Here is a 21,536-nt window from a genome sequence, read left to right on the forward strand (position 1 = left end):
TAAGTTCTTATTCTATGATTGGATATTTTACAAAATGCCTTTAATTCTTCTGGTATCTTCAAAGTGAAATTTAATTTTATTCTTTAATTTACATACAATTTTTCAAAAAACATTTCATTAAGTATATCTGCAGTAACTTGTTTTTAGAATATTCAAATTATATGCTGAGTTTCATCTTCAATTTGAGAATGTAGGTTTTGGTCAGTTTAGCTCAATAAGCATTAGTAAATAATTCAACATAATAATTTCAAATTTTTAATAGTGTGGAGACTCTTTTCAAGCAGCATTTATTTAACATTAATGTAATACAGCATGAAGGATAGTTACAACTTAAGGATATTTCTTTTCAGTTTTGATAACTTGTCCTAATTGCTAGAATGTTGGGTGAGCAATTGTTGAAATAAAATTTATAGTAGATATTAATGATTGCATGAATTCCTTTATAAGTATTAGGTACCAAGAAAGGGTCATGGATATTATGTGATTTAAAAATCTGCTTGTTCTTAGTTTTTTTTTATGATTGAATATCTGAATTTGAACATATTTCATTGTTACTTATTTGTCTTTATAGACTCTTATCGTTGCCTGTATCAAAGCAAATCTTAATGTGTACATCTCTCGAGAACTATGGGATGACTTACTCTCAGTATTATCGTCTTTGACCTATTGGGAAGAGTTAGCCACTGAGTGGTCGCTAACTATGGAAACTCTAACTAAAGTTTTAGCTAGAAATTTATATAGTTTGGATCTTAGTGATTTACCATTGGATAAGCTGAGTGAACAGAAGCAAAAAAAGCACAAAGGGAAAGGTAAGAGTTGTCCACAGAGATGCTCCCCATAAATTTGTTTAAATAATTTGGTCTGGGAAAATCAAGCTAGGGAGACAGGTGACGGTAAAAAATTATGTTTTCTCTTAACTGTTCCCTCCTTCATTTGCCCTGCAGATTAAAAATTTTCAACAATAAAACATGTAGGTACCTTGTAATTTTTCTTGAATAACCTTAAAATCTGATTTTGATGAGAAAGTGTTCTGTATATATCTAGCTAAAATTTAAATAATTTAGAATCTTAAATATTTTATTTTAAATAACCAAAATGGAAATTTTAATGTTCTTCCTTTTTTATCATATGCAACTTTTTGTTAGAATTTAGAAGGTGATTTCATGTTACTCTATTTAAAAAGAATTATTTGAAAAATTCTGTTGAAAGCATTTTTTTGGTTTTAACTAAAAGCAAACATTCCCTAGATGTGGGTTATGTATCTATTGAGTGTTAAAAAGGGGGAGAGGGACAATGACATAGTGATTATATTGTTAATACGTGTTTTTATAATCCTTGATGTGTTAGTATTTTTCACTCTTAATAAGTAGTTGCTGGCTAGAGATTATACCTGGGTCACACTTCCTATTTAAAAGTAGTCCATGGTAGTTAATTATGTGACCAAAATACTTTTTCCTAGACTATTTATTTCCCAACTGGCTATTATTGGCAGGTAGAGATTTAGTAACTTCCATCACAGGATGGCTTTTGGTTGGCTCATTTCTCAAACTTTTTTGCTTATCCAAATGTTTCTTTTTTAATGGAACAAGTGGATGGCAAAGGATTTAATAATAGTTTATTTTTGATGGTGTAATTTTAGAATTCTGTATTGGTTTTGCAATATGATTTTTACATAAATTGAAGTTCAAAAAAGCCTTATGGTACACAGGCATTTAATATGATACTTCATAATGCATTATGAGTAAACCTGAGAATCTGAGGCAAGGTAGCACGCATAATTTGAAGAGATTATTAATCAGGTGGCAGTATACTGAGATTGAAAATCTGCATTTCTAGGAGTTGGACATGAATTTCAGAAAGTTTCAGTTGACAAGTCATTTTCTAGAGGATGGAGTCGTGATCAGCCTGGCCAAGCCCCAATGAGGCAGAGAAGTGCAACAACCACTGGTTCCCCAGGAACCGAAAAGGCAAGGAGTATAGTACGGCAAAAAACCGTTGGTATGTACTCTTTAAAATAATGAGAATTGTACACGGCAATACGTTTATAGTCCTTAGTAACAATCTATGTAAATATATAGTTACCTTTTAACTTTGGTCGTTAAAGGAAAAACTTCTATAGCAAAACCTTTTTTTTTCCCAGTAGTATTCGAGAATCTAATGACATGTGGTTACTCGTGTATGCTATTAAGATTTATCTTACATTAGCATTTTTATGTAGTTTATTTTACTGTAGGTATCAATTTTAAACTGTTTTTTACAGAATTGAAGAAATAGAACTCTGATTTGCTTTACAGAACTCATGCATTAACTGGTAGAGTTTCTACTAAGTGAATATACTCACAAACGGGAAATTAGGGTAGCTAATTTTCAGTGCTAGATTATATAATTAGATTGGCTTCACACACTTCCAACTAGGAATTCATGCTCTCTGCTTGCAGATAGCTGAGACCAAGGTGGAAGTTGTTGCTAGATTCCTTGCAGCTTTTAACAGACATGGAAGAAATTTCTATGATCTTGGAAGTAGCAGCAAAGGAGCAATAATGGGAAGAATTTCTGGATGTAGGATCACGCAGTATACTCTGGACCTAGCTACCATTTTATTACTCTTCCTCTCAGAGACTTATAACTTGCTCTGAATTATAGTAGAAAGAGTGCTGCAATGAAAATTAAGAAGGCTTTGTCCTAATCTCTTTTTTTACTCTTACTTTCATCACTGAATAGCTAGATCATTTTGAACTTCCTAGGCTTTATTTACCTCATCTGTGTAATGGGAATAATAATACTTTATATGCCTGAAACAAAATTGCTTGAAGTTACTTTAGGTTTTACAATTTATAATTTTTTAAAAGATTTTATTTATTTGAGAGAGAAAGAGAACGAGGGTTTGCGAGTGCACCAACAGGGGGGAGGGGCAAAGGGAGAGGGAGAAGCAGACTCCCTGCTGAGCAGGGAGCCCAGTTCAGGGCTTTATCCCAGACCCCTGAGGTCATGACCTGAGCTGAAGTCAGATGCTTAAATGAGCCACCCAGGCACCCCTATAGTCTATGATTTTTATGGAAGGAGCATTTTTTTGTGGAAATATATCTATATTTAATGGTAATCATGAAAAACACTATTTTAAAGAAATTTAAAAGAATTAAAAAGCAGTTAATTTTTAAATCCTTCAAAAGACATATTTTCACAGTTGTTTTCTGCCTATAAAATAAGCATAGAATTGTCTATGTCAAGAAGAATAATAAATGATACAAGGATAAAGGGTATGGATGAATTAAAATTAATATAATCAAAGTTTTGGTATAGAATCACTTTTTGAGATTCTTAGGAAGATGTTGATTACATCTGAAATGCCTTTCTTCATTTTATATTAATGTCACATTTAATGAAAATATTTGTGTACTGGTTAGGATAGAATTGTTCTTCTAAGTTTAAAATTTTACTTTGTTTTACTTAAAATGTATCTTTTTTAAGTTTCTTAGATAATTTTTCTGATTATAGAAGTAATTTATGCTTAGTGTGAAATGTAAAGCTTAAGGAAACATCAATGAGCTGTCTAATGAGAAACAGTCGTTAACATGTTGGCATCTTTCTAATCTTTAAAAAGTATATAATGAGCAAAATACTCATCTTCAATTCCTACCTGACTATGGTTACTTTCTGGTACCTCTGCCAAAACAACCTTGTCTGGCTTGTTCATTAAACAAACCTATCAAATAAAAAGTTGAAGTGTTAACAATTTTGTTCAGAAAAGTACCTGCATAAGTTGGAAAATACTAAAAGGGGCAGCAGATTAATTCAGGATAGTGTTTGAATATATATTTTCTGAAAATATTAAATTTTTATGTTCCTAGTGTACACAGTTAAAAATTGAATCTATGATAAAGTGTATACATTCTAGTAAGTCCCTCATCACTACTCCTAAGGTTTTGCTTATGCCAACATATTATTAAAGGAGATGCAGTGAATTTAGGACTTACTTTAGACTTACTTTAGAATACGTTTGTGAGAAGTAATAACTTGTTTGCAGTTATGATTCAGGAACTGGTATTCAGCTGTTGGAACAAATATATCACTGTTTCTGTTTTCAGATTTTCCTTTTACTTTATTTTTATCATAATCTTTAGCCTTAGTTTGGGGACTTAAAAAGGTATTTCTCCCAGTGGACAGACATGTATGTATGATGTGAATTTTATTTAATTATAAATATGGAGAACTGTGTAATTTTAGAAGTGAGAAAAGGCAAGACTTGCCTTCCTTCTATTTATTTTGTATCTGTGTGCTTTTAGTGATTTAATACATTTGCTGTTTTTATGAATTTCTTATGTTGCATGGGAACTCTTGAATGAAGGTTACAGTTTTTGACATAATGTGTGTACTTTATGATCCAAGGTGAATTCATGTGGAATGCATCTGTTTTTTTTTTTTTTTAAGATTTTATTTATTTATTTGACAGAGAGAGAGAGACAGTGAGAGAGGGAACACAAGCAGAGGGAGTGGGAGTGGGAGAAGCAGGCCTCCCGCGGAGCAGGGAGACCGATGCGGGGCTCGATCCCAGGACCCGGGATCATGACCTGAGCCGAAGGCAGACGCTTAACGACTGAGCCACCCAGGCGCCCCCGTTTTTCTTTTTTATTCATTTTTTTGAGATGGGTAAAGATACGAAGCCTTCAAAAATTGGCATGCTTATATGTTTGAAAATTTGTTTTTACTTCCTGATTTCTTGATGTTATATTTTTTATACTGCCCTTTCATTTACAGATTTAAGATCACTGATATGGGTGGCTTAGGAATGTATGTGGCAGTAGGAATTTCAGTGGCTTTCTGGAGATTTCTGACCTAAGCTTTAGATTAGTAAATCCCCAAAAATCCTAGTAGTTAATTCATCATAAGTAATTTTCTGTAGTGTAGGATACATGGCTGTGAGGCACTGGACAGAATTTCAGGTATGCATAAAGACCTGTAGTGTAGTGAAAAAAATTAGAGGGGTGCATTTTTGTAGAATTCATTTAGGATCATAACAAACTTAAACCACTGCGATTATGGAAAGTTCCAAGGGAAATGCCCAGGCTCTTCCTCCAGCTTGGTGGTAGGAAAGAAGGAATAAAAGGAATTGTTATATGCAAGGAATTATCTAACCCAAGGGAAAAAAAACAGAAGAAAACTTGTAATTCTTCTGTAGAATTGAAAATTAAATCAGATTAGTTTTAAAAGTCAATTTAGTTTAAAGTATCTTTTTTTGATTTACTCCTCTTTATGTTTGCAACTGAAACCTTTCTTTTTCAAATAATTATGCCATACTCCCAAAATACAGATATTCATTCAATAAGCCTTTATTGAGCTCTGTGTGCCAAGTACTAGGATTATAAAGATCAGAGGATATAGTTGTTGTGTTTGAAAAGTTGGGAGGCTGACATAAAAAACATACAGTCCACTAAAAATAGATTTTAAGCTTTGCAAAAGCAGGGATTCTTAACTGTTTTGTTCATTGCTATATTGCCAGTAAGTTAATTATGTGGAAGAATCAGAAAAGCTTCACAGATGAGATGACATTTTGAGTACGAAGGAGTGTCAGGAGGAAAAAAGACCAAGGATATTATGAATTCACAAAGCTATGCTGTCTTGAAAGGGCATGAAAATTTCAGGGAGCAGTATAAAAATTCTCTGTGGCAGCAGCTTGTAAGAACAGGAGGAAAAGATGCAGTTGTAGTGATTTGTGCAGCCGGGTCCCATAGGCCTTGTGTGACAGGCTAAGCAATGTAGGCATCGGTGGGGGAACCAAAAGTTTACATTAACCCGGAGAACCAAGATTTTGAATTGATATTAACGCTCAAATTTTTTTTTAACCAGTCATATTATACTGGATATTATGCAATATTGTTTCTTTTAAGTCCTCTATTCATACACAACAATATGCATACCTTTGTTCAAGAATCCCTAAACTGGAAGTTAAGTTAAAAACATGTTTGGGAAGTATAAACTTGACTATTAAAAAATTATTTGTAAGTGTGCTAAAATTTATCTTTAATCGTATGAACTGGTGACTCCTTATACGAGACTACCAAATGTAACTACAAATGTAATTTTTGAAAAGTAATCCAGTTTTTAAGTTATCTTTAAGAACTTAATCTTTAAAGTTTTTATATTACATGCTTAAGATTTAAATTAACACAAACTTATTTTTCTCAGTGACTTGATTTTTCATCCAGATTGCAAATTCTATTTTCTGTAAATATTTCTACTTAAAAATTTTAAATTATACTGTTAAACTTTTTTTAATTTATTTATTTGAAAGAGAGAGAGAGCACAAGCAGGGGGAGGGGCAAAAGGGAGAGGGAGAAGCAGACTCCCCACTGAGCAGGGAGCCCGATGTGGAGCTCAATCCCAGGACCCCGGGATCATGACCTGAGCCGAAGTCTGACACTTAACCAACTGAGCCACCCAGGTGTCCTATATACTGTTACACTTTAATATAAGTAAGAGATATGGATTTAAGTAAGCATTCTTCTCCTATCCAGATCGAATACTAACCATGAGATTCAATCCTTTAGATTATGAATTACATAAAATGTTCTAAAAATGACCTAGGAGTGACTTCGAAACTTTGTTAGGGAAGAGTATGAAAGTAGAAATGATTTGTTTTTGGAATTCAGCTTCATTAAGAAGAATGACTCGGAATTGCCTCGTAATGGCTCAGAGAAATGCCCAAATATAGTACCAAAAATTTCTTTGAACTAATAATGTTGAGTTCTTTTCAGTGTTCCCATTCAATGAACTTTTCAACCCTTGGTTTTGAGAACATAGTGCTAATTTAAAGTGTCTGCTGATTTTTAATGCTATACCATTGTAACTGCTAATAATAATAAGCATTTTCCTGCTTTACACCAAAAACTTTACATTCGAAATGTCATGTGTTCTCTGATTTCTTTTCTTACAGCTTGCCAGTATTTGCCGTGCTGAAATGTTTTAATTTAAAATTTCCTTCCTTTGTATCTTTTAGTTTTCTCTGTTGCTGCTTTTTCTGTGACACAAGCCTTTCATTATAGTCACTCTTCTTTTTTCCTTCCCCACTTCTTTCTTTTCCTTTTTTAAAGCCATGAGAAGCCGATCCATTGGTGAATGTGCTCTGCCATCGGCCTATATACGCAGTGCTAAAAGTGCTCCTGTTCTGATCCATACTTCCAAACCCTTCTTGCCTGATATTGTTCTCACTCCCCTTTCTGATGAGCTTTCAGGTAGTGCCACCTCTGCTAATTTCTGCACCACCTTTTTCACTTTTTAATCCTTCTGCTTTCAAATTTTGCTTAATCAAATAAACTCTTCAAAGTTAATTTCTTTGGGGGAGGTGTGGGAAATTGGGAAAGTGGTTGAGAAATCAACATTTTGAGTTATTTGAATTCTAATGCTATCCTGGCAGTTCATTCTGGAAGTGCTAAGTTTAGTGCTGTGCCAATGTCCAGTATTTTTGGTTGTAAATTTTTTTCTGTTTACAGTTGAGTTTTTTCTTCTCAGGTGGTTAAAAGAAGTAGTAATGTATATTTATGTCATTATAGATGTCTGACAAAAGATGACTTGGAAGGTAACAATTAGAGCCTTGACTTTTAATTTCCCATTGTTTTGACTAATGATATGGTAAATCTTGAATAATGCATATGGCTCCATCATCTGTAGTAATGGAAGTAAGCAAGGGGAATCAATAATTGAGGAAAGTACATAATCTTAGAGTTGCTTTGGAATAGATCTTTGTATTTATATTAGATTATAATAATATATAGAATTCTAAGAACTCATTTTTAAGCCAAATAAAGAAACCATTCTATGAAGCCCCAACTTTTTTTTAAAATATTTTATTTATTTATTTGACAGAGAGACACAGAGAGGGAACACAAGCAGGGGGAGTGGGAGAGAGAGAAGCAGGCTTTCCGCGGAGCAGGGACCCCAATGCGGGGCTCAATCCCAGGACCCTGGGATCTTGACCTGAGCCGAAGGCAGACGCTTAACAACTGAGCCACCCAGGTGCCCCTAAAGCCAGTTTTTAGGAACCTCAAAACCTGGTCAGCTTTTCAGTTCTGCCTCAGGTCCTTGATCCCCAGTACTAGGACGAGATGGTCTGCTCTTTAATAAGGTTTAATTACATGTAATACAATGTATAGATCCTGGGTTCAGTTCAATGATTTTTGAGAATTATACACACCCCTATTAACCATCATCCCAAACAAAATATAGAACATTTCCATTATCCCCCAAATTCCCTCGTGACACTTTCAAGTCAGTACCCCTCCTCTACACAATTGCTGTTGATTTCTATCACTGTAGATTAGCTTTTTTTAAAAAAATAATTTTGTGTGAATAAAATCATATAGTGTCTTGTCTTTTAGACAAAAGCAAACATGTTGAATAGTTACCATGCAAAATGTGCTAGCTTGAGGAAAGTGACTTGTACATTTTTAGGTACTTTCTTATCACTCTTCTTATGAGTGTTTCCTTGACATTGCCACTTTTGGTGTGGTTGACTTTTTTTTCTTCTCTTTTAAACAACCTTTATTTATCCTTTCAGTTCCTAGTGGATTGAAGGCTTATGCGAGGGACGGTGCCTTTTTTATTTTTTTTTAAAGATTTATTTATTTTAGAGGGAGATAGAGAGTGGGGGCAGGGGTGGGAAGAGCAAAGGGGGAGAGAGAATCCTGAAGTAGACTCCCTACTGAGTGTGGAGCCGGACATGGGGCTTGATCCCAGGACCCCAAGATCACGACCCAAACCGAAATCAAGTCAGCCACTTAACCGACTGAGCCACCCAGGCACTCCAAAGGGAAGGTGCATTTTTATTAATAATGATATTTCAACTGAAGTGCTTTCTACCATCTGTAGTCTAATTAAGATCAGATATTTCAACCAAACCAAAGGGGTACATATTGAGAGGTGAATATACGTAGATACATAGACACTCTTGTGGTTGGTATTCTTTGAAAATACTGTAAATGAAAAAAACTTAGTATTTTATTTTTCTAGAAATGAGAAAATAAAATACTCAGTTATTGGATGTGATATGTTTGTGTTTTCTAGTTCAAGATATCTTGATTGATAAATACTTAGACATATTCTTTATGATGTTTTTGAGAAGTGTTCAATATTATTTTTTAGAACCAAAGTATAATAGAAATAATGAATATCTAATGAATTTTATAATGAAATTGATAGTCGATGTATAGCAATAATAAAATAGAAAATTTGGCCTCAAATCCAAACCTGGATGCTCAATAAATATTTGATGACGAATGAATATGTATTTGACACCAGTAAGATTAGGTAATCTGAATAATTTAAGCTATTGATGCAAAGAGTAGCTAGATTAGAAAATATGTAAATGGAATAATATAAATTTTAATATATAGAAGAAAACAGCATGTATTTTTGTTACATAGGATGCTTAGCTACAAATAAAGAATTGGATGTTTTGTCTTTTCGGTGCTCCATTTAAGCACTGTACCTTTATATGTAAGTAGCACTGATTTTGGTTGATTGCATCAAATTATAATTTAAGTTATGTAAATGGGCAAAATAATGTTTCTGTTCTTATAACTAAATTATATATAGCTAAAAGAAACTCCCAATTTGTTGTAAACTTCTTTTAGCTATATTTTTTGCTTCAAGCTTTTTTTTTAGTTTTAAAAAATATTTTTAAAGCATTTACTGCAAACCATTTTTGACATGTTTAGAAAAATTGAAATGAATTTTGGCCACTAATTCTTTTTTTTTTTTTTAAGATACTATTTATGAGAGAGTGTGCACAAAGCGGGGCGGGGTGGGGGCGGGCAGAGGGAGAGGGAGAAGCAGACTCCCTGCTGAGCAGGGAGCCCAACACAATGCAGGACTTGATCCCAGGGTCCTGGGATCATGACCTGAGCCAAAAGAAGGCAGAAGCCTAACGAAGTGAGCCACCAGGCCCCCTCCCCCATGACCACTAATTCTTAAATGTTTGGATCACATACTCCCCTGCTGTGTTAAAACTGTCAGGAAAATTTATTTTTTTCTCAGAATCTTTTTTTTTTTTTAAAAGATTTTATTTATTTATTTGAGAGAGAGAGAGAGAATGAGAGATAGAAAGCACGAGAGGGAGGGTCAGAGGGAGAAGCAGACTCCCTGCTGAGCAGGAAGCCCGATGTGGGACTCGATCCCGGGACTCCAGGATCATGACCTGAGCCGAAGGCAGTCGCTTAACCAACTGAGCCACCCAGGCGCCCTTTTTCTCAGAATCTTAAGGGCTTCACAAAATTTCTTGTCTGCAACTTAAGTAATATTTTGGCAAATATGCGTGTTAAGTGCTGAAATATTTTTTTTTAATTTTTTTATTGTTATGTTAATCACCATATATTACATCACTAGTTTTTGGTGCAGTGTTCCATGATTCATTGTTTGTTCATAACACCCAGTGCTCCATGCAGAACGTGCCCTCCTCAATACCCATCACCAGGCTAACCCATCCCCCCACCCCCCTCCCCTCTAGAACCCTCAGTTTGTTTTTCAGAGTCCATCATCTCTCATGGTTCGTCTCCCCCTCTGACATACTCCCCTTTTCTTCCTCTCCTGTTATCTTCTTTTTCTTTTTTCTTAAAATATGTTGCGTTATTTGTTTCAGAAGTACAGATCTGTGATTCAACAGTCTTGCACAATTCACAGCACTCACCGTAGCACATACCCTCCCCAATGTCTATCACCCAGCCACCCCATCCCTTGAAATATTTTTTAAAAGCTAAAATAAGGTGAGGTGTTCCCTTTAAAATGTTGTAAGGTAGTGCCTTAAGTAGGGTAAGTGCCTGTTTCAGTATCCTTGCTTCACTGTAAATACATAATTCAGAAAGATTTCCTTTTAATGACTTAATGGGGAAAGTATTTTAGTAAGAATAAAAGGAATTTTCTAAGTGGCAGTTCTATTGTTTTTATTTCCTTCATTTTGGGTAACATGCATTCTGTGTAGATTTAAAGAGATAATGGTGAGATACCAGTCACTAAATCAAAACAAACTTTATATCTGGTTATCAAAATAATGTTAATTTTAGAAAATAGGATTATATAGAAAAGTATATGAAAAATATAATCCTCCAAACCAGTGCTTATTTATTGATAACTTACAATACAGTTGTTTCCAGTTTTTGTGCATGTGTACATATAAGACATAAAAGCATAATTAGACTTGGTTATTTTTAGTAAAAACCATTTTTCTTCTAAAGACTTAAAAGAAACCATGAGAGACTATGGACTCTGAGAACCAAACTGAGGCTTCTAGAGGGGAGCGGGGTGGGGGGTGGGTTAGACTAGTGATGGGTATTAAAGAGGGCGCGTACTGCGTGGAGCCCTAGGTGTTATACGCAAACAATGAATCATGGAACACTACATCAAAAACTAATGATGTAATGTATGGTGATTAACATAACATAATAAATAAATAAAAATGTAAAAAAAAATAAAGACTTAAAAGAGGCAAGGAACATAAAAAGTAGCAGCAAAAACTCTTCTTTCCTGAGAAGTGACTTGTGAATGAATTCATCATTTGCCATGCAGTTGTATAAATTTACAACACTTTCCGGGTGATGTTAATAAGTATTGAATGGATTAAAGATTTACAGTGTATATCAATATATTAAAGGCCCCCAGAAGTCCAGTTTTAAAAAAGAGACACACAAACACATACCCCCCTCCCACAACTTTATTTTTCGAACTTATTTAAGTATGGAGAACTTTTCCAAGTACACACGTTGACATTCTATGGCATTATGGTTCCAGAGAGAACAAATTCGCAAGACATTGAACTAACCTCGTAATTTTAAAAATTAGCTGTGAAAATTGGACAGGATTATTTTTTATACAAGCTTATACAGTAGAAATCTGGATTGTTGGATTTTTTTCATTGTCCCTTATTGTTGGAGGCAAATTGAAGGCCTAGCGTTTGCTTCTTCAGGTGTTAGGTGCATTGAGGGGAATGAGGGCGATGAGACTGTGAGGGGGAGAGATAGGGAAAGGAAAAAGAAGTTTTATGAGAGAGGTTTTTTTTTTTTTTTTTTTTTTTTTTTTTTTTTTTAAACAGTGCTAAATTTTAAAAAGAAAATTGCCACAGTCTTATTAGATTCTCAACCAAACTATTTGCATGTTTCCTTCCAAGGTTTGACTCAATTTTACTGTAGAATAGTTTAATGTACAGAGAGAATTAATAAGGAAAATGAACTGCAAAGGAAGAAATTTTTCATAGTTTTAGGTCTCTCCGTCATAAGAGCAGGCTAAATGAACTCAGAGAAATATTTCCTGGGCACATCATTTAAGATCAGGAGCTGAGGTTTCTGTAACTGCTTCACCAAAAACCAAAATACTCATACAGTCACTCTAGCTTTTGGTTAGAAATAGAGTTCTCTGGAAAAATACTTACCTGATACTCTTGAATACTTATGAGGGTAAAAGGAAACTGTTTAATTCCTTTTTTTCTTTTAACATTAAGATTTTTAAAAATGGACCATCAGATTTTAAAGCACCCTATTTCTGTCCAGCCCTTTTTTAGCCTCCAGTATTCTTGTTTAGATGTCCATTCTACCTACAGTGTTGTGTGATGCTATTTATAGCTTTATACAGACAAAACTATTTGAATAGCTGAATATCCTTGACGAGTTTTTCTTAAGCTGGGGGTCTAGTTCAGGGGCATTTGCCCTACATGTCTCATTAGTTCTTAACAATAGACTCATGTGTAACAATTGAAATAATATTTTTTCCCAGGCATCTGCCCCAGGTTTTGATGTAATATGCTGGGGGTTGCACAAGCATCTAACATTATTTTTTAAAGTTGTACAAGTAATACAGGTGTCTCTAGGCAAGCATGCTCTCCCTGTCCCTTATTCCTAAACTAGATTATACTTTTAAACATTTGGTAGCCTAGGCTAAACAGTCTTTCTTTTCCTGTTAAATGGATTACAGAGAAGCCAGAAATCTCAGTAATTGTTCTTAAGCAAATTAGCTTTTATTGCCAAAAATAATACTTTAATGAAAGAAGCAATGTAAAAAAACATGAGCAGGTGGGCACCTGACTTTGTACTTTTCCAGCTGTTTCTTACTATTTTCTGATTAAGTAATATAGGTGTCTCACCCGGAAATTAAGTTTACAGATGTACTTTCTTTGAACTAGTTCTCAACTGCTCACTGGTTTGTCCTACTTGCTGTTAGACTCTAGTCTATCTAGGCCATTTACATAGGCTGCTAGTATTATTTAACAGTGCTTCATTATTTGAATTGAGCTCTGTAGAGCAAAATATTTTGATCTTTCTACTTCTATTTTCTATCAGGAGAAAGAAAATGTTATCTCTCATGCCCCATCCTGTTCCTAAATTCTGCCTAATCAGGAGAATTTTCCATCTCCAGCCAAACAAGTAGGCCCTTCTTTACACAACCAAGGAATTACTTTCTTATCATCAATATGTGATAGTAATCTTTTACAGATTTTCTACCTGTAATCTGCTGGTTCTAGCATAATTCCAAATCAGATTTGTTTTGTTTTTGCTGAAACAATTTGTGTTTTTTTTAAAGTACATCTCAAAACTTGAAGCTAACTTAAAATGGCATTATATAACATGTTCATAAACATAAAAGTGTAATTTTTTTTAAAGATTTTATTTATTTATTTGACACAGAGAGAGAGCGAGAGAGGAAACACAAGCAGGGGGAGAGGGAGAGGGAGAAGCAGACTTCCTGCAAAGCAGGGAGCCCAATGTGGGGCTTGATCCCAGGACCCTGGGATCATGACCTGAGCCGAAGGCAGATGCTTAACAACTGAGCCACCCAGGTGCCCCAATAGTGTAATTTTCTTAACATAAAAAATGTATTGGTTGTCTATTTCCAAATTTTAAGAGTAAGGGAAACAATATTAGAAGGATGAAAGAGTAGAAGATAGTTTAGTGGTTTAAATTTTAGTGGTCTAAAATTAAAATTAATTATTTGAAGTTGATTTGCTTTTAATTTTTTTGTATGTGAGTTAAAATTTATTAACTTCTCTAAGCAAGAGAATTATGAGATTGGGGCATCAGAAGGAGGCCTCCTGATTTAATGACAGGGAAAACCAAGTTGATAAATCTGTTAGAATCTATAAAGTTCAGCAAAGTTGCCAATGTAAGAATAATTTAGAAAAATCGGTAGCATTTCTTTACACTGTCAGTGACCAAAATATAAGCAATAAGACTCACAATTGCAACAAAACATCAGCATAAACAGTTTTTCCATGATTTCAGTGATGTAATACTGCTTTGAATTACCTGTAAATCCAGTCTTAAAAAGCACTTTTTACTAGACTCTTTTAGTAATAATATTAGAAACATGGATGCTCTGTGGTTCTTCCCTTGAAAGTACATTGCCATATTGCCCAAATAGGCAAAAACATTTTTTAATTACATAAAGGACATTGTCATTTCCTTTAGGTAAATCCAGAAAAAAACTTCAGCTTTAAAATGGCATGAACTTCTTTGTAAACTAACATAAATGATATTTATGAATTCAGGAGCTTTAAAAGTATTGCTGATAGCTAGTGTTTATGATTGATCGAGAATAGAATTTAACTTTGGGTAAAAGGGATTTGGCACTTGATTCTGTACCTGTTTTCTAAAATTATTAAAATTTTCTAGTGGTATGTTAGTGTTATAACTTAAGAGATTTATTTTCCTGAAGAACTAACTTGATATTTTATGAATTAGCAGCTACAAATTTTTAATATAAAAGACATGCTATCCTTCTGCAAGTGTTAGTGTACTAAACCTCCACTATGTGACGAGTTATTTTAAGCAATGGAAATATTGTGATATTAATACAAACAAAATCCTGAAGAAACATAATTCTAATGGAAAGAAATTTTTTTACACATTGCAAGCTAATATTACACTTTAATTTACAGCTTATCATTCAAAATAGCAAAAAAAAAACCTTTTCTTTGAAACAGAATATTCAGGAAAGAAAAACTAATCCATTCCAACACTTTAATACTAAACATCATTAAGGAAATCCAGAGATAAAACTTGACATTTCTCTTTGTAGGCTCTATAGGAAGCATTTTATCAATGTCAAAAGTTTTTTAAAATTTGTTAAAAAACTTTTTTCTTGTTTTGCTCATTTAATGGTTACTGATACTTTAGATTAAAATAATTTAATTTAGAGGCTACTGTTTTTCAAGGTAAAATATAAGCAGCATAATTGTTTTGAAGACCCATTTTTGTTTAAACCTAAAGCCACTGTTATTTTCAGCAATCCAATACAAAGTCTGTCAGTTATTTTCTTCTGTATCATTTACTAGTGTTTGTATTCGACTGAGTTTTGATTTCTAAGATTCTTATCTATATAGAGAGAAATCATTATCCTGCTTTATAATTTAATACATTTAATTTTTGTCAATTTAAAAAATTATTTGATGAATATATGACATATATTATTCAGGATACTTAGAACACGGACTAATTTTTGCCCTCAAATCCCACCTCTCAACTTTCTAGCTGTGTAACCTCAGACGAGTCACTTAAATAGTTTCTTCATTTATAGAATGGGGACAACAACACCTACTTCACAGTGTTGTTGTGAGGATTAAATGAGTTAATATATGTAAGATCTTGTAACAGTGCCTAGCATGTAGAAAAGACTATATGGTTTAGCTATCATTTAGTCTTTTTGTCCTTAACAGAATGCAGGTGTACAGGCATTTCTTTAAATTTAAGGCTTGCTCAAGTCAGTTATGCTTAAGTGCTGACATTGGTTTCCTGTCAGCAATTATTTTCTTCTTTGATGTTATACAGTTACTATTCTTATATGCCCATGTAAGAACTATATTTAAAGCTTAAATATTGGTTTTTTGTTTAAATTTAAACTTAAGTTCTCAAGCAGTGCATTATTGGTAGAAAAATACATAAATATTTTTAAAGCTCTTGTCCTCTTAAACTTGCATGAAAGTATTGGATATTCATATGTGATTAAAAAAACTTTAGAGAAAAAACAGACTGAAATAGTGGTTAAATTTTCTAATTATGCAAGGTGAGGACTGGGTTGAGAAGAAATTCTTAAAGAGAACTTCACAGTAATCTTTACTGGCTTGTTTAGAATAGAAAAATTATGAAATGTCAATAAAGGAACTTAAAATTTAAAAACTAATATTCTACTTTTCTGAAGTTCACATATTTGCTAGAATCATAACATTACCTTTTTTTTTTAAGATTTTTATTTATTTGACAGAGAGAGCATAAGCAGGGGAGCGGCAGGCAGAGGGAGAGAGAGAAGCAGGCTCCCCACTGAGTAAGGAGCTTGACCTGGGAGGACCCTGAGATCATGACCTGAGCAGAAGTCCAACGCTTAACCGACTGAGCCACCCAGGCGCCCCATAACATTAGCTTTTAATAAGGTTTTAAATTTTTGATTTTGAATTGGAGCAGATAAAGTCTCAACTATATAATTTTTAAGAATTTTTATAGAAAATTAGATAGTTTTTATCCTTTGCTAAGTCCTATTAGGATATTTTGTGGAAATAAACTTGGAGTGCATTTTAAAAATAATCTCTGTCCTCTAGGCCGAGGTTCTTTTTTTTTTTTTAAGATTTTATTCATTTATTTGACAGAGAGAGAGACAGTGAGAGAGGGAACATAAGCAGGGGGAGTGGGAAAGGGAGAAGCAGGCTTCCCGCGGAGCAGGGAGCCCAATGCGGGCCTCGATCCCAGGACCCTGGGACCTGAACCAAAGGCAGATGCTTAACGACTGAGCCACCCAGGCTCCCCTAGGCAGAGGTTCTTATGATCTCTTATGGAAGATAAAATAAAACCAAAATACTTACATTCGTTAAGACAGACAAAGAAGCATTAGTTATCTGCCGCAGTAATAAATAATGGGATTACATGCCTAAATGTTTAGTTTCTGAGGAAATGTTTCACTTTTCATTTAAAAGAATTTCTAAATGGAGTGTGTGAAGAAGAAGCCAGTGTCATTTTTAGAATATTCCCCTCAACTTAATGATAAAATAAATTAATTGTCTTAACTTCTGGCGGTATTGTGTATTTGACCTGTGCTTGGAATCTAAATGTATATCTTCAGGAATATAGTGGAATCTTATCATAATACAAACTTCCCTTGTTCTGATCTATGTATAAAGTGACTCCTTGTGGACCTCGTACAAAGAGGTTGATACGGATAAAATAGAAGGACCAGTCTCCCTTTTTATTCATAGCATGAATCCCAAAAATATTTTGAATTACTGTCCCCATTTTATAAATGAGAACACTGGTCTCAGAGTCTGGAGTAAGAAAACTTTAGTTCTGGACCTAGCACCATCAATAAGTTAATTTGTGATCCTGGATAAGTCACTGTTTTACTCTGGATCTAAATCTTCTCATTTTCCGTTATTGCTTTATAAGCGTAATGATTAATAACATCTGACTTTTTGACTCTTTGTCCTTTTTTCATTATATTTTGCTGGCTTACAAACAAATTTTTTTAACTTATTTCTTGGTAAAGGCCAAGATGGATACAGGCACTGTATTTTAATTCTAAAATTTCTAATTTGCATATATCTGTAGTTTAATAGTATTTCAACTTGTGATTTTCAATTTCATAAATAATTTTGAGGATTTCCCATACACTTAGCAGCGAAAGCAATGCAGTGACATGGAACACTAAGCCTGCTTCTCATACTTTATGGTTTCACCTCTTTGGGCCTCCATTTCCTCAGTAAGAGAATTAAATTAGATAATCAGTGATGTCCATTTTGACTCTAAAATTTGTGATTCTTAGAGATGTAAGAAGACATAGATACGTTTGGTTTTTTATGATTTTATTTAGAGATAGTGTGCATGCATGCCCGAGCAGGGGGAAGGATGGAGGGAAGAATCCCAAGCTGACTCCCTGCTGAGCATGGAGCCCAATGTAGGCTCGGTCCCAGGACCCTGAGATCATGACCTGAGCTGAAATCAAGAGTTGGACACTTAACCTACTGAGCCACTCAGGTACCCCAGAAGACCTAGATACAGTTTTTAAGTTTGATATTTGTTTAATGGTAAGGGCCAATGATAGGCAGAGAAGGTTTCTTCCTAGTAGATTAAATGGTGTTTGTAAGAAGTGGAAAAAAAACCCCCACAATTTCTTAACACTGTATTTTATTTGATAGGGTAAATAGATATTAATGCTATAAAAAATAAAGTAAAACAGCTCAGTAGAACAGATAAATAGTTTCCTAACAAAGAGAACTTTTGGAAGAGGGTGGAGATTTCCATTTGTAATATGCGATCAAACAAATACGCAAGATTTGAAGAAAAGATGCCTCTTGCGTGGTAAGGAAGAAATGAGAATTTATGAGACCCTTTAAGATTCTACAGCAGAATAGTTAAATCAGCTTTCTGTGTTCAGATCTACTTTTTCTGCTTGGAACTTAAACAGGAAAAATTGAATAGCAAGTTTAAATTGCTTTATTTATTGGCACAGCTCTATCTTTAACTGCACTTCCAAATGTTTCATCACCTCACTGTTACTATGCATGTTAACATTTTAAAATGTATTCTGATAGTTTTCTAATTCACTACATGCTATATTGGCTTGTGCCCATCATTATTTAAAAACAGATTTCTATTTTTAATAGATTTTATTTCATTGAGCTTACCAAAAAAATCACAGAATTTTTTTTTACTTTAAACATATGCTTAGGGTATGGTTGAAATTAATACTATTTTTTTCATGTTCATATAGTTCCTACTCTTCATAATTTTTCTTTTTTACAGATATTGATGATGCTCAAATACTTCCCCGCCCAACTAGAGTCAGACATTTTTCACAAAGTGAAGACACTGGAAATGAAGTTTTTGGTGCTTTGAATGAGGAGCCGCCATTGCCTCGAAGTAGCAGCACTTCTGACATCTTGGAACCATTCACTGTTGAACGAGCCAAAGGTGCAGTTCCTGTCATTGACAGTTCATCCCGTCATGCACCAAGCTTGCAGAGTTCCACAGAGGCTTCTTCAATAACTAGATCCACTGAAAGCCACATCACTGATACTCATAGTAGAGAGTCTTCTCTGGAAGTTGGTGATAGCATATATGACCATCTTTGTCACTTAATAGATCCAGTAGAACTTGCAGATTCAGCTTTTGAACAAATCCAGTACATTGACCTTGAAGGAGATGACGATCTTCTTTCCTCCCTGAAAGAATATTTTAAGGAAAACCAGGAAAATCATAGTAAAAATGAGTTAGGTAAAGATGCAGCTTCTGAGGAAGTGATTATTGCAGTAAATAAGGATGAACGATCATCTTTAGATAAATTAGAATACATAGACCAAGAAAGTAAATCAGAAAATACCGCCTCTTTTGTTGGGACTCCTGAAAACATTCAGTTTCAAAAAGAACCAAACTCAGCTGTCTTCACGGGTAGTATTGCACCTAACCAGTTAGACAGTTTTGTGAGAACAAAAAGTGATGAAAAATCTAAGGAACTAAACAGTGATAAACTATCATCAGAACCTAATTCAGGTAGCCCTTGTGATAAAGAAAAAAGGAAGCACCTGTATAGACAGCCAGCCACAGAATTAGATGCCTGTGTAGATATAACACTAGTCGAAAAGGTTAAGGGTGTACAAATTAATGAAAAAATCACTGTCCCACATGTTATGCATGCCAAGAAAACTACACTAAAAACACCTGTTAACCATAGACTGCCTCATGTTACAAACACTAGCAAGCTTTCTCCAACTAAAAGGAGCTTGTCTGAAACAGTAACTCATAGAGCCAAAATCATGAAAATTGGTACTAAAAAACGAAATACTGTTCATGTTACTTTTAGACCATCTACTGAGTCAGTTCAGTTTTATAATCCTCTGGAAAACAAAGAGGCCCCATGGAAGATGAGACTGCGGAGACTTGGTGGCTTTAGTAGTAGTAGTAGTAGTAGTAATAGCAGCACTAGTGGCGCCAGCAACCCCCATACAGGCTCAGATAGTTTTACAGAGTTAGTAAAACCTGGTGTGTACAGGCCTCTAGATACAGTTGGTACAGCATCAGTAAGTAAAACAATGAAGGAATCTACAGAGATTCCCACCACGACATTACCAAAAGAAGGAATTGCAAGTAATCAGTTAGGTAGCCGTAGTACTCTTAGGTCATCAAGTCATGAGGCAGGACTACCGCAGGGCTCCCTGGGTGGCGTTTATAAAACTGTTGTCCATGCTCTTTCGAAGCCGAAGGCAAATGTTTCCCCACAGAGGCAGAACAGAATGCCACCAGAGGCTCCACTGAGGGATCTGTACAGTCATGTAATGGGCTATTTTGGAAGGAAAGCTGCAGGTGAGCACTAATAGTGTGCAGAGCGCAAAAGGAGAAAGACAGCACCAGTTTGGCTTAATGCAACTGAAGCAAGCTATAAGCAATCAAAAAGCTTTGGGATGGTCACTGCTTTCTCTCTGTTTGGTTATGCATGCGCCTTTTCCCAGCTGTATTTTTCCCAGCATAAAATGTTTATTTAAATTACTAATTTCCCTTATAAGGCATTTAGTTAAACCTCTTTGCTGCTGAACAAGATAGGAAAGAGGAAGATACAAGAAAATTTTAGTGACCTTTCAGAGGCTATCGAAATCAGATATCTCTGAGTATGTACTACATGAGCCATGAAATTAAGTTTAGTAGGTAGTTGGAATACTTTCTCCCCCTGCCCCCTTATAGTTTATATTGAAGAGGGTACTGGCTATGTCTAATTGAGTTCATTATTTTTATTGCTGATTTAGTTTTATCTTTTTTCTTGGAAGAAAATTATTTTGATATTATGTAACATAATGGAAATCAAGGTCCTACAACCAGCACCAACATTTTTAGTTATCACTGAAGGAGAAATTATTTCTTAAATCTCAAAGTGGATTTAGTTACTTTTCATGTAAGCCATTTCAAAACAAGTTGTAGGCTTTTTAGTTTTGCATTCATTTGTATAGAATGCAAGTCCTTAAAACACTTACCAGTACTTTTCTTTTTTTCTGAGATTTTAGATGTGCATAAAGGTTTCATGATAGCCAATCATGATTTAAATATGGAACCTCTATGGACAGATTACAGAAAGCAAGATTATGGTAACTGTCTTCTCTTATCTTGATTCAAATTTAAAATAACTTTACAGATATAGAAAATAAACTTTCAGCAGTAAGGTAGGTTTTGATTTTGTTTGTTTAACATGGTTTTGTTAGCATGATTAACAGAATGCTGTATAATGCATCTTGCATTGAGCCATTAATGCCACTTGAGGGCAGTATTCGACAGCTTAGCAAAGCCTGGCCAGTAATATAAAGATAATGGTATTTCACAGTGAACTCTTGACCAGTGTAATTTTCTTAACCTGAAATGCTTTTTAGTTCATTGGGAATATAAGCAATGCTGGTTTTCTTTTAACTGCAGAGAAATTAACTTTTCAACAGCATAATAGTAAAATAAATATCTTATGTTCTATAAGTTTTTCTCCCAAGTTTAAAACTTTCTTGTTAATGTAGTCATAAAGAAATCAAAATAACTCTTTGGGTTTTC

The 21,536-nt window shown here is 34.3% G+C and overlaps 1 protein-coding gene across 12 annotated transcripts in view; it reads left to right on the forward strand.

The window, feature by feature from the left end:
- RALGAPA1 (Ral GTPase activating protein catalytic subunit alpha 1) overlaps positions 1-21,536 on the forward strand; it is a 253,551-nt gene that overhangs the window by 97,165 nt on the left and 134,850 nt on the right. For 6 of the 12 annotated variants that reach the window (XR_003515516.2, XM_027568751.2, XM_027568756.2 and 3 more), the window contains exons 15-18: positions 572-809; positions 1,837-1,998; positions 7,089-7,229; positions 18,759-20,315. Coding sequence is in view for 11 of the 12 variants with exons in the window: in XM_027568751.2 (XP_027424552.2) it covers positions 572-809; positions 1,837-1,998; positions 7,089-7,229; positions 18,759-20,315 (2,098 nt within the window). In the remaining variant the exon portion in view is untranslated. Of the gene's footprint in view, positions 1-571; positions 810-1,836; positions 1,999-7,088; positions 7,230-18,758; positions 20,316-21,007; positions 21,089-21,536 lie in introns of all 12 variants that reach the window. The other 6 variants (XM_027568754.2, XM_027568757.2, XM_027568761.2 and 3 more) reach the window with 4 other exon arrangements.

The sequence above is a fragment of the Zalophus californianus genome, chromosome 6 (assembly GCF_009762305.2).
Source record: "Zalophus californianus isolate mZalCal1 chromosome 6, mZalCal1.pri.v2, whole genome shotgun sequence".
In the NCBI taxonomy this organism is placed as follows: Eukaryota; Metazoa; Chordata; class Mammalia; order Carnivora; family Otariidae; genus Zalophus; species Zalophus californianus.